Source organism: Primulina tabacum, chromosome 12 (assembly GCF_025594145.1).
Source record: "Primulina tabacum isolate GXHZ01 chromosome 12, ASM2559414v2, whole genome shotgun sequence".
NCBI classification, from domain to species: Eukaryota; Viridiplantae; Streptophyta; class Magnoliopsida; order Lamiales; family Gesneriaceae; genus Primulina; species Primulina tabacum.
In genome coordinates, this window is record NC_134561.1 from 3,087,872 (window position 1) to 3,101,999 (window position 14,128).

General features: G+C 40.1%; 1 protein-coding gene across 1 annotated transcript; it reads right to left on the reverse strand.

The window, feature by feature from the left end:
• Positions 1-1,404: 1,404 nt before the first annotated feature.
• LOC142521323 (uncharacterized) lies at positions 1,405-1,782 on the reverse strand. The gene has a single exon (XM_075624539.1). The coding sequence runs from the start codon at positions 1,780-1,782 to the stop codon at positions 1,405-1,407; it is 378 nt and encodes a 125-aa protein (XP_075480654.1).
• Positions 1,783-14,128: the final 12,346 nt, after the last annotated feature.

The following is a 14,128-nucleotide window of genomic DNA, read 5'->3' on the forward strand; positions in this document are numbered from 1 at the left end:
GACTGATTTTGAGAAGTGCCGGGAACAATTGGAAGAAGCCGGGCTTATACCTGAGGATAAAGAAGATTTCCCGGACTTCAGACGTGCCATTGCGTCACTTCCAAACGATGGTGAGGAGGAGAAGGAATAGGCCCGAGAAGAACAGCCAGGGTCTGATCCTTTAGATATAGATTAGGATTGTATTTTCATTTGTTTCTTCCTTGTAATTCTTGCCTTCGGGACTTTATTAATGAAAAATCTCTTTCCTTTCATTGTTTCTTTATAATATTATCATGATAAGTCTTCAAGAAACCTGGGTAATATAATTGCTCGAATGCAAAAAATCAGAAAATTTTCTAAGTGTTGAGAACTGACCAGGATTTTTAATAAGCCATAATGAAACATGCTCTCGAGTAAAGATCCTTGTATTCTTAATAAATGCACAAACTGTAGACCCTTTAAGTCCTTATACAGACTTGTTTCGCATGAATAACCAGGGTGTGTAAACCTTGGGCCAGGGAGCAGGTCCTGAGACTTGAGAATGGTTGAGGTGTGGTGTCCCGAGCCAGGGTGTAGTGCCCTGGGGTTTTTAAGAACCAATGTACGGAGCCTTGGGCCAGGGAGCATGTCCAAGGACTTGGAAATGGTCGAGGTGTGGTACCTCGAGCCAGGGTGTAGTGCCTTGGGCTTTTTAAGAACCAAGTTACGGAGCCTTAGGCCGCGGAGCATGTCCCGGGACTTGGGAATGGTCGAGGTGTGGTGCCTCGAGCCAGGGTGTAGTGCCCTGGGCTTTTTAAGAATCAAGGTACGGAACCTTGGGCCGAGGAGCATGTCCCGGGACTTGGGAATGGTCGAGGTGTGGTGCCCCGAGCCAGGGTGTAGTATCATGGGATTTTTAAAAATCAAGGTACGGAGCCTTGGGCCATGGAGCATGTCACGGGACTTGGGAATGGTCGAGGTGTGGTCCCCTGAGCCAGGGTGTAGTGCCCTAGGCTTTTTAAGAACCAAGGTACGGAGTCTTGGGCCGAGGAGCATGTTCCGGGACTTGGGAATGGTCGAGGTGTGGTACCCCGAGCCAGGGTGTAGTGCCCTGGACTTTTTAAATAACCGAGGCTTTGTACCTCCCGGGCTAAGATATAAGAAACATACATAACACTTTTTTTTGAGAAAATAGATCTTTCATTATATCTTCCATCAAATAATTACATCTGTCAAATATAATACTTCTTTAAATTAAATACATTCCAAGGCCTTTTGAGAGAACGTCCCTGGGCATTTTCTAGATAAAAAGATCCCGAGCTGACCCTCCGGGTTATTTCGTAAGGTCCTTCCCACCGAGCTTCCAGCATTCCAACATCCCCAGCTGGATTGACTTTCTTCATGACTAAATCCCATACTTGGAAATCTCGTATTCGGACCTTCCTGTTATATGATTTCATAACCCGGCCCCGGTATGCTTCCATTCGGATCAACGCTCGATCTCTTTTCTTCTACCAAGTCCAACTCTATGGCCCGTCTTTGATCATTGTTATTCGGGTAAGATTCTACTCGAGAAGAAGTTTGTCCTATTTCAACTGGAAGGATTGCTTCAGAATCGTATAGCAAGTTGAAGGGAGTTTCTTGAGTAGGTGCCCGGGGAGTTGTTTTGTATGCCCAGAGAACACTGGGTAATTCTTCCACCCAGTCCTTTCCTTTGCCTTGCAGCCTAGTCTTCAAAGCTTGTACAATAATTCTATTCACAACTTCTGTTTGGCCATTAGCTTGAGGATAGGCAACAGAGGTGAAAGACCGAGTGATCTTCATTTCCCGACACCATGATGTAATTTCTTTGCCCTGAAACTCTCTTCAATTATCTGAGATCAGTCTTCTGAGTACTCCAAACCGGCATACTATGTTCTTCCACAAAAATTTTAAAACTTCTTGTTCAGTGATCTTGGTCAAGGGCTCAGCTTCTACCCATTTGGAAAAATAATCTACAGCCACTAGCAAGAATTTTTTATGTGCCCGACAATTAGGAAGGGACCCACAATGTCCATACACCACCGATCAAAGGGACAAGATGCCCTATTAGGCTTCATAAGAGTGGTCGGCTACGCTGAAAATTAGAGTGATTTTGAAAACTCTCACAAGCCTGGACCATTCGAGCAGAGTCTTGGTTAATAGTTGGCCACCAGAATCCGGCAAGCATTGTCTTCTGGGCCAAAGATATTCCTCCAAGATGCTCAGAACAGCACCTTTCATGAATCTCCCGGAGGACATAATCCACTTCTCCCTTAGATAAGCATTATAATAGAGGTCCCTGGAATGATCTCCTGTACAAGACATTATTTAAGAGAACAAACCTGGGAGCTTGTCTCTTAATCTTTTGGGCTCGGGCTTTATCTTCAGGTAATTCATTATTTATAATGAATTTGATCAGGGGTGTCATCCAGGAGTCCTCGGGCGCTGGCAATATTTCTTTCTCAGCGGAAAGAACTAACCGAGAAACATGTAGCACTTCCCGGGTACTGGCTTTTGATAAAGAAGCAGCCATCTTTGCCAAGGCATCTGCTTCGTTATTCTCTTCCCGGGGTGTTTGTTCAATACTCCAATCCATAAAGACTTCTGATTGGGCTTTGATGAGTTGTAGATATTTGTGCATCCTGTCATCCTTAGCTTCAGAAACACCCTTGATCTGCTGTATAACCAATTGTGAATCAGAGTATAAAATGATCCGGGAAGCTCCAATTTCCCGAGCAGCTCTGATGTCGGCAAGAGCAGCCTCATATTCGACCTCATTGTTAGTTACTTGGGAATAAATTCTCAGGGCCAGCTTAATCTTTTCTCCGAGGAGAGTCATTATCACCACCCCTACTCCACATCCAGCAAGGCTAGATGCCTCATCCACGAAAAATCTCCATACTTCTTCTTCATTGGGCTGGACCATCTCAGATAAAAAATCTGACAAGGCTTGTGCTTTGATGGCCACCCGGGTTTGTACACAATATCATACTCCCCTAATTCCACTGTCCACTTGATCATCCGTCCGGATACCTCTGAGTGAGTCATAATTCTCCCCAAAGGGCTATTGGTGAGCACTATGATATGATGTGACAGGAAATACGGTCGCAGCTTCCTGGCAGTAACAACCAAGGCCAAGGCAATCTTCTCTACTTCACTGTACCGAAGCTCGGGACCTCTCAGAGCATGACTGACATAATAGACAGGCCTTTGATCAGAGCCTTCCTCTTTGATCAGTACTGAGCTGACAGCATACTCTGTAGTAGATAAATAAACAAACAATTTTTCCCCGGGCTCCGGCTTTACCAATACAGGAAGCTCTGCAAGATGGATCTTCAAATCCTGGAAGGCCTGTTCACACTTCTCATCCCATCCGAATTGTTGGGCTTTCCTTGAGACTTGAAAGAAAGGGTAACTCCTGTGTGCTGACCGGGATATAAATCAAGAAAGAGAAGCAATCCTCCCGGTCAGCTTCTGCACTTCTTTGACAGATCGGGGAGATGACATGCATAATACGGACTTGACTTTCTCCTGATTCACCTCAATTCCCCGGTCTGTCACTATGAAACCCAAGAACTTGCAGCTCTTCACGCCAAAGATATATTTGGCAGGGTTGAGCTTGATTCCATAATGCATCAGAGTGGCAAAAGTTTCATCCAAATCAATAATGAAATCTGCAACCTCTTTAGACTTGCCCAAAATATCGTCCACATATACTTCCACATTCCGGCCCAACTGCTTCTCAAAGACTTTGTTCATGAGACGTTGGTAAGTGGCACCTGCATTCTTTAACCCGAAAGACATTACAACATAACAAAACGTACCTCCCTAGGTGATGAAACTGGCCTTATCTTGATCATTCTTAGCCATGGGGATTTGTGATACCCCTGGTAAGCATCCATGAAACTCAGCAGTTCAAAACCCGAGTTGGAATCCACCAGTTGGTCAATCCTGGGCAGGGGATAATGGTCTTTGGGACAAGCTTTGTTGAGATCATGGAAGTCCACGCACATCCTCCACTTCTCAGTGGACTTAGGCACCAACACCACATTAGAGAGTCATGTAGGAAATTGGATTTCTCGAATGTGACCATCTTGCAACAACTCTCTCACCTGCACATCAATAACTTTGTCCTTCTCCGGACCAAAGTGCCTTTTCTTCTGCTTAACCGGGTGAGATCCCGGGAGAATGTTTAAATGATGTTCGGATATCAGGGGTGAGATCCCTGTCAATTCCTGTTGGGACCAGGCAAAAGCATGAATATTAGTTTTTATACAATTAATAAAACTAACCCGGGTGGATGCACTGAGGTCCCGAGCCACCCGGATTTGCTGGCCTAATCCGACTTCCACAACCTCCTGCTCCTCCTCAACCACAAAATGTACCTCATCCTTCACCACTACTCTCCCTCCTACTTCATCAAATCTTGCTTTCTTTCCCTCCCTCCTGGATTTACTTTGATCAGCGCAGACTGCTTCCACATAACATTTCCGAGAAGAAGGTTGATCTCCCTGGACTTCACCCACCCGGGCTCCCACAGGAAACTTGATCTTTTGGTGGTAGGTGGATGCCAAGGCCTTCAGCTCATTCATAGTCGGCCTCCCCAGAATGATGTTATATGATGATGGTGAGTTCACCACAGTGAAAGAGGTCATCACCATCTTTTTAAGATCCTGGGAGCCTAAAGTCAATGGCAAAACAATCTCCCATTCCGAATAAACCACATGACCAGCAAAGCCAAAGAGTGCAGTCTCCACGGTTTCCAGCTGAAATCCCTGCAAATCCATCTGCATAAAGGCATCCTTAAAAATAACATTCACAGAACTGCCTGAGTCCACAAAGACTCTCAGAATATCATAATTGGCAACCTGAGCTTGGATAACCAGGGCATCATTATGGGGCAGATTTACTCCCTTCAAATCCTCCGGGCCAAAACTGATTACCGCCTCACTCCTCCTCATCCCCTCTACTTCCATGCAGTCTCGCCGAATCCTTGACTTCCTAGCCCGATTAGAATCTTCATCAGTAGAGCCTCCTGATATCATCTTAATCAGCCCCGTGGTGGGGGGGGGGGGGGGGGGTAAAGTCTTCTTCCTCTCGGGCTCTTGCTCTCTCCTTCTACTCGGATTTCCCCTCGTATTTTTTCTCGAATCTCCTCCCCTAGAGCTGGATTCTGGCTGCCAAGATGTCCAAGGTGGCAATCTTGGCTTTTTTTCAGCTTGGTTATGTCCCTGATTGGATGGTGGGATATAATTTATTTTCAGGGTCTTGCAGTCCTCGGTGTCACGGTAACACACCCGATGAAGGGTGCAGAATCCATTCCTCTCAAGCCGATCTACCTGGTTATCTGGGGCCAAATCCCGGCTACACTCCTGAACCTCCTTGTCATGGGTAATCTTTAAAGGCACATGATGAAGAAAATGCCCCAGATTACCCCTCCTCAGCCCCTTCTACTCAGGTTTTACCAACCGGTCACCCCTCTCCTTCCTCCCCGCTTCTCTTTTCTGCTTTTGGGCTTCCTCAATGTTGATATACTTTTCTGTCCCGGACAATAAGTCCTCAAAATCCCCGGGAACCTTCTTGGTCAGCGACCTGAAAAATTCACACTCCCTCAAACCCTGGGTGAATGCAGTAGTCTTCGTTTCGGTGGCACAGGTGGGAACATCCAGAGTCACTCTGTTAAACCTCCTGATATAAGCCCTCAAGCTCTCCTCCGAGCTCTGTTTGACTTCAAAAAGACTAAAAGCAGTCTTTTTGTTCTTCTTGCTGCTGTTGAAATGGTGTGAAAACACCTATGGAAATCCTTAAATGAGTTAATACTCTAAGGGGCTAACCCCTCAAACCACCTCTGAGCTGAGTCCACCAAAGTGGTGAGGAACACCTTGCATTTGATTCGATCAGTATAACAGTGTAACATGGCCATATTTTCAAACTTGGCCAAGTGCTCCTCGGGGTCCGCATTGCCATCGTAATCTTCTACTTTGGAAGACTTGAAGTTCCCGGGAAGAGGTTCCCGGACAATGATTTCAGCACATGGGCATCCTTTAGAAATTGTCTGAGGAGTACCCCGGCTTTCCAACTGTCCTTCCAAGATTTTCATTTTCTGCCTTAACTGTAACAACTCTTCCGCCACAGTTGGGGATTTTGACCCAGCACTAGATTCCCCGTCCCCCTCTCTCATTTCCTCCTCCTCCCTCCTTCCTTGATCCTGCTCCTGCTCCTGCTCTCTTCCTGGAATGGTAACATGATGCGAAGGATCTTTCTGGGCCATGGCTTTTTTCACTGCCTCATCTATCATCCGAGCCAGATTTTCCGGGGACACAGTGATAAGGTTAGGTCTTGTGAGAAGAGCACCACCTTGTCCCGAAGTATGCGCACCAGCACCATCTCCAGGAGCCCGTGAAGTATCTTGATTAGTTCTTCTCGTTGGATCCATATCAACGCCTTAGTCTCAATTTACCACATACGGCGCCAATAATGTGATCTCGACGAAATAGATGAGCTGAGTAAGGGGCTCCACCATATCAAATCAATAATTTAGTGTTTAGAAATTTGAGTGAAGGTAATGGCTTGGGTTAACACCTGCAAACAAGAAAGGAACTCGTGAATGGACGTCGGAGGAGTGTCCAGCGTAGCTACTCCGATGCTTTAGTTAGCAGGTTGAAGATGAAACTCAAGCGAGTATATGTGAGAATATATGTGAGTGCTTGAGAGTTTAAGGATTTCAGAATCATTAAATGAAGTATACCTGCTATTTATAGGAGAAAATACAGGGTAGGTACCTCGTTTCCCGTGCCACCTACCAAGTATGGCAAGTCGGCTGCCCATACTATAGCTTCTGATGACTTCTAGAATACTCCAAGCTCAAGTTGCTCTGACAGATTAGACAGCTTGTATCAATCACACTCGAGTATGAAACAATTCTCGAGGTGGCCAAGGTGGTAAGGTACCCGGGTGCTTGTGGCGAGGGCCCGGGGTATTGACTACCCGAGAAGAGGATAAATGCCCGGCTAGTGAGGAAAGTACCCGGCGTATTGGCTCTGATCTGGACTATCCGATGAATAAATCGGGTTAATGATGACCCGGATCCTTATGGGGGTATCAATATCGATTTTATTAAACTTTTTATCGATACTTTTTAGATAATTTATATTAAAAATTTAAAGAATTGTTTAACATATAAGTACTAGATAGCTAGAGAATTGTGTGTTTCAGATATATGTATTGTGTACGGTGTTGTAACAGTTAATGCAATATGCAGCGAAATAAATAATTTTAACACATAAATACTTTATGCAGGTAAATTAAGACACATATAATTATACACAAATGATCACACTTCTTCAGCGTATCGTGAGAAAAGACTTACTAGAAGATGTATTCAGTTTACACACAAAAGAAATAACAGTGTATAACTAAAAACAAACTTCTTTCACATAACAGGAGACTAAAGTGCATCATAAATTATTATTAAAACAAATAACCAAATAAAAATGGACACAAACTTTGTGAATCGAAATTCAGTTTACTAAACAACACTTTTATTGGGTGCAGTATTCGAAAGTATTCAACACTTCACGACAACACAGCACAACAATACTTGACTCCTTGATTAATTCAGAGCAACACACAATTTTCTCGTTCTCACCTGCTCTCTCACTCTTGCACCCTTATTTACAACATCTATTCTTCGATATATATAGTCATTCTGACCTTGAGATGATTCATTGAATAGATAACTACAAAACATATAAAAAAAATTTTATTAGGAAATAAACTCTTTTAATAACAGAAGATTATATCTAGAGTTAGTATTTATCTCTTTAATAATATTATTAATGTAGAAAGGTAAATTAAACTCTATTACTTGAGTATTTTGAAGAATAATATTATGAAAAAAATAGAATTTAGGAATAAATTATGTCTTACATGCCAATGCATGTTTCCTTTAAATCTATCTCTTTTTGTCTTTCTGGACAAAACATGTTGAAGTTTCATACACAAACTGATCCACACAACTACCGATGAGTTAGTGGCATATCTCTCACTGAATTCAATCATGTTGGATGAGATATTAATAGAGGTGTTGCAACACAAGTCAAGAACATTAATTAATTAGAAAATGACGAAGCATCAAACAACAAAATAGCAAACACTAGAAACATCATAAAGATAAATGGAAAGAACTAGGGAGTTCTCCAAAATGCATAGCTGTCAGTTAATTCTTTCGCATCTCCATGACCGAAACCGGAGGATCCTGCTTCTACATCTGTACCATTTTCTCTATCTTCTTTACTAGAAATTTTTTCTGTCCCTGCACCTTCTTATCCATTTTTTGACAAGAAGGCACAGCCAAATCCAACAGCAGGCGGTATTCAGCCACCTGAGCTTTGTAGTGTGCAATTAGTTCCTTGGCATAGACAATCTTCTTAAGGCCTAATTCGTTTTGTGCTTGTAAAAATGATGGAGACAACATAATATAGTCAAAGCAGGCGACAACAGATGAAGAAGACATGTTGTCAATAATATGGGCAACACAGATTCAAACCATAGGAGATCCAACTTTCTATTGCCCTTAAAATAAGCTAGGGAAGTTTTCAACACCTCACTTACATATGAGAACTCCTCATCTAAATCACGAGTAAAACCATGAGATTCAAGGAGCCCATAGATCAGAGAGGGGAAATGAAACTTTGTGGACTTCAATCCATCATCAGCAAACTGCATTACTATTGTGAATACTTGCTTACCAAAATTAAATGTACTCCCACTACCAATGAAAAATAGAACATATTCATGTGGTCTTGTAAACACCATGATGTTCGTGGAAGGAGTCCAATTATGAATAGCATTTTTGTGCATAACAAATTAAAAAGAGTTCAAGTTTGTGGCTGACATTATTTTTGGATGGTCTGTAAAACGTCGAATCAAACTTCTTGTGATAACAATGGTTATTTAGTGAATGTCCAAGAGCAGACCTTCCACTTCACTAGCCGATGTGTTGTAGTATTCATTGATCACAATGGGGTTACACTTATCCACACGATCACACACAAACACTCGTCTATATTTCCTCAAACTCTCATCACCAACGCTAGATGTTAGGTTCACAAAAAACCAAGGATGGGTTACGACAGTATGGAGCCACAACAGTGACAGTCAAAATAAATCCCCAAGTTTTAAAGAACTTTATCAAATTTTGTCTACCATAGGCATCAAAATCCATATTTTTCTCATCAATCATCACATGATTTGCATAGAGATGCCAATGAGCAACAGAGAGTTCAGAATAGAATTTCTGAGATAATGACTTACTCAAGTCATAGTCTTCGACATCGATATTGTCAAGGGTGATGTCATCATCGTCCTCGACACTAACACTATCCTCATCGTCATCTTCCTCGGTATACTCCACATAGTCAGAGTCAAATATGAAGTTATCATATTGTCCTCGTCTATTATCTTCAAACTCTTTTCGCATTTCAACGTCAGACTCATCGTCCTCAGCAATAACTTTCTTCAAAGCTTTCTCCTCTCTCAATTTAAGGAAACACTGGGCAAGAGAACATTCCTCTTCAACATCACTCCTCAGTCTTTTAGTAGTCACGAGTTCTTCCTCAGAGCTGGAGCTTTTTTCTTTCTCAATAGAACACATGTCCTTGGGACCTGTAACAACATTTTTTCACACAACCAACTCAAAATCTTTGTCCTTCAATCAACACCAGAGCTAAAATATGGGTCTAGTAGGTAGGAAGTGCAGGAAGATTCTCCTTTGTTTTTGAATTTCTTCGATTGAACAAGATCTAAGTCATATTTGACATGTCTTTTATATCATCACGATGAGGAGGAATATATGAAAAACTCGATTGATTACCACAAAATAAGGTAAATTTTCAACATCAATTTCATTGCCCGTTGTGCAGGGGCAATTGACTCAATAGGTACCGGTTCTTCATCATCGACTGCAACCAACTGAAGAGGATGAGACTATTCTGAAGAAGGAATATTATCAAACGGTGTTGCCACACTTGGTGGAACACTCATCTCACTTCTGATATCTTGAGTATCAATGTATCATATATGGTACCTCCCATTTCTAAGATAGAATTGAGGATTATATATGGAATATGGTAGAGAATGAGAGATGATAGATAATAAAAAAAGAAACACGTTCTTCCAACAGTAACAAAATTAAAATCCGAGAAATTGTTCATCTCCTAACAAGTTTCCATCCTGCACCCAACAAGAAAAGACATTATTTAAATTCAAAGTAACCAACCAGATTTAAACTCTTCTTGGACTTAATACCACTAATCCACTAGAAATCACGAATATTCGAACTTTGGCTAATAATGTTTTCTCCACGTCACTGATTAAAAAATTGTAACAGCCTGACCAAGAGAAATTCACAAATTTATTTTTATGCATGTCCTAGTTATTTATAAAGAAAATATGTGACAACAAAGAAGAAAAAATTTGGTGTGATCAAATTGTGTAGTATTTGTACTTGATGTTGGCAACATAACGAACAGTCTTCATCGGGCTCTTCTAAATAGCTTATTCTATTTTCTTCTTATTAAAGTTAACTTACATTGCATTTTGAGTCATAAGTGGTAGCTATCACACTAAAAAAATATTTATTAATTGAACTCTTCTAGGAAGTTTATTACACATATTTTTTTATTGCTCTTTTAAGCTTGAGAATTTAGACAGACTAGTCAACAAGCTTCCATACCAGATTTTGCTCAAATTTTTCCAAGTCGATTTTCAAATGGGACAAGATCATAGAATTCAAGAGCATCCCTCAACTAATTTAAGACTTAGATGGAGCATATACAATGACCAAGTGTGTTGATTGAGTTCAACAGAAAACTGAAAGCACATCAGCGATGGCCATTACAGTACAAACATTACTCAAGACAGGATGAATGAATAAATACAAAATTTCTAATATCCTACGAATTCATATACATGTTGGGTGTTTTCATGGATGCTCCAACATACAAGACAACATTGGTGAGTGACTAGAATGCACACAAGCTGAGAGACTTCTTAAGATTAGAAAACCTCTCAAATTCTAATGCTTTTGTGAAAATATCTGGCAATTGGTTATCATTTCTAACATATTTCATGCAGATTATTCCTTTTTTGATCAAGTCTTGAATAAAATTATGTCTAATGTCAATGTGATTTGTTCGAGAATGTTGTACTAGTTTTTTGAAATATAAATCGCACTCGAATTGTCACAATATACAATAAGAGTCACACTATGGAACTCGTAGTCCTCTACCATTTGGTTCATCCGCAGGAGATGTGAACAGCAGCTCGCAGCCTTCACATACTCCGATTCAACAGTTGAGATTGACAAATAATTTGGCTTTCTATTGTGCCATGACGGGTAGAAGCATAATCTAGTGGTACTTTTTCTATAATCTAAATTGTTGTCCATTCAGCATCACTAAACCCTACTAAGTTGGTGTTTGCTTCCTAATTTTACCATAGTCCTATATCTAAAGTTCCTGCTATGTACTTCAAGATTTGATTCACAACCTTTAAGTGGGTTATCTTAGGATTTTCTTGATACTTTGCACATAAACATACACTAAACATTGTGTCAGGACGATGGGTGGCTAAATAAAAAAGATTGTCAATGATGCTGATATACAAGATGTTTTCAACAGCTTCGGTAGCATTGTCCTTACACAGTTTTTCACTAGATACCTTTGGAGTTTTCATGTTCTTAGTGTGTTCATTACAAATATTATTTACTAGAATTTTTGCATACTTGCTTTGGCACATAAAAATTCCATCATCCAATTGTTTGATTTGTAACCGGAGAAAGAAGCTTAATTATCCTACCATACTCATTTGAAACGTAGAAGACATACATTCCACAAAATTATGAACATGTTTCTACAAAGAGACACCAAAAATTATAGAACCCACATAGATTTGACATATGAGTATATGATCATTCAACCTCTGAATGAAAAGGTTTTTATCAACCTCACCTCGTTTGAAGACTATCTTGAGCATATATTTGGTCAATCTATTATACCACACATGTGAGTCCTGCTTGAGTCTGTACAGTGCTTTCTTTACCTTGTAGCCATGGTCCAAGTGATAAGAATCTTCAAATTCTTTTGATTGTTCCACATACACTTCTTCATTTAAAATGCACATTTTACATCCATTTGATAAAGCTTAATCCCCATGTGACATGCAATGGCAAGCAACAACCGAACTGAGTCACTACGGGCTACATGAGCGAATGTTTCATAAAAATCAACCCCCTCAACCTATGTATATCTTTGAGCAACCAAGTGATCTTTATTTCTAAAAATATTCCATGAGTCATCAGTTTTTTCTTAAAAATCCATTTGATTACAATAAAATTATCATGTTTAGGTCTTGGAAATAAATACCACATATCATTTCGAACAAATTTTTTGAGTTCATAATGCATAACATTAATCCAGAATTCATCATATATAGCTTCATTAAAATTTTTTTGGTTCAATGTTGGTAACAAAGCATGAGTTTCTTACCTGACAGTATGCGAAAGCCATGCATATTAACCAAAACGTGTTCCTGTAATCCACTTTCTCCTTCCGTAGAGTTTGCATGTCTCTGTGCACATATACTATGATTTGGGATGAGGGGTGGTCTTTGTGGATTTTGATGGAAATTTCCTTACCATTATTGTTGACACAATCATCATCATTCATTGTTTCTGTTAGAACATTTCATGTTCGCAATCCTAATTTTGATGTTAACAAAACTTTTTATTGTGTTTCTAACATATTTACTCAAGTGTGAAGTTATTAACAAAAGAAAGAAACTGAAACTGAGTTTAGCCAAACTGAATTTTTTGACGAGCTTTGGTATGTTGATGATATCTCTCAACTGGATAATTTCAATGAGAATCCGTTAACTTGACCGACCAGAAAACTCAATTTGGAACAAGTCGTGTTTCATGTCAGTTGGGCAAAATCGAATAGTATCTAGGTCAAACCGGTTGCTGAATAACCAAACTGATTACACGAAAACAGCAATCAGTTGGGTATGAGCAGTTGCGGTATTTTGGCCATATATCTCAGCTTGATAATTGGAATGAAATGATTCGGTATGCGTTGGAAAGAGTTACAAATCATCTTCAGAAGTCAAAGTCTAAATCGAAGCTTAAGATACTGATAAATGGCGATGAATCTACTGGTTCTGCACAGCACACCAGTTGAGCTGTGGTTGAGATGCTGACCTGTTTTCAACCACTGACCAGTTTCAACCGCTGACCAGTTTTCAACTGATGACCAGTTCAACCGCTGATCAGTTTCAACCGCTGATCAGTTTTCAACCAATGACCAATTTTAACCACTGAACAGTTTGAAATGTCGACCAACCATTGACCAATCAGTTTAAGCTCGCGAAAATGTCCAGCAAGGCGAATTTGACCGTTGCAATTTTAGAAATAGTACATAAACTTTTCAAACGGTCATATTCTTGTGTTTAACGTATATATCATTGTTGAGGTCTATAAATACACCATCTTGAAGATCAAACAAGAGCTTTTGAAGGGGATTAAAAGCATGAGCAGCTAGCATGAATAAATCTGCTATTTGAGAGCACAAGCCCTTGTGTGAGGATATATTTGAGATGTACACTTTAAAGGATAAATTTCTCACACACAATCACTCACACATATACAAGATAGTTGAACTTAAAAGTTTAGTTGAGTGAGTCTTCACACAAAGACATTAAAGATTGTGTTTGTAGTCTTGGCATAAGAGACGTTAAACATTATGCGGATTCTGAGGTTGCGGTCTAAAATTTTGAGTGTGCTAGGAGTTTCAATTAGATAAGATATAAGTCCTAAGTTGAAATGAGTTTGTACAAGGTGTTGTATAAATCAAAGTAATGCTAGTGGATCCTTCCCAAGAGGAAGAAGGGGTGACGTAGGAATTTTTAATCTCCGAACTTCCATAAACAAATTCGTGTTTATTTATTTATTGCATTTACTTATCATTTCTATTGCTTTAAAGATTCATTGTTGAATTATTTTATGTGTTTTTCAAATACCAAAATATTGCATGCCGAGCGTTTGATAAAATGCTTCAACCAAAATATTTTTACTCATTCAACTTGCATATAT

Excerpts from the sequence above, each read along its gene's own strand:
- LOC142521323 (XM_075624539.1), bottom strand. The coding sequence starts at position 1,782 with ATGAAGATCACTCGGTCTTTCACCTCTGTTGCCTATCCTCAAGCTAAT.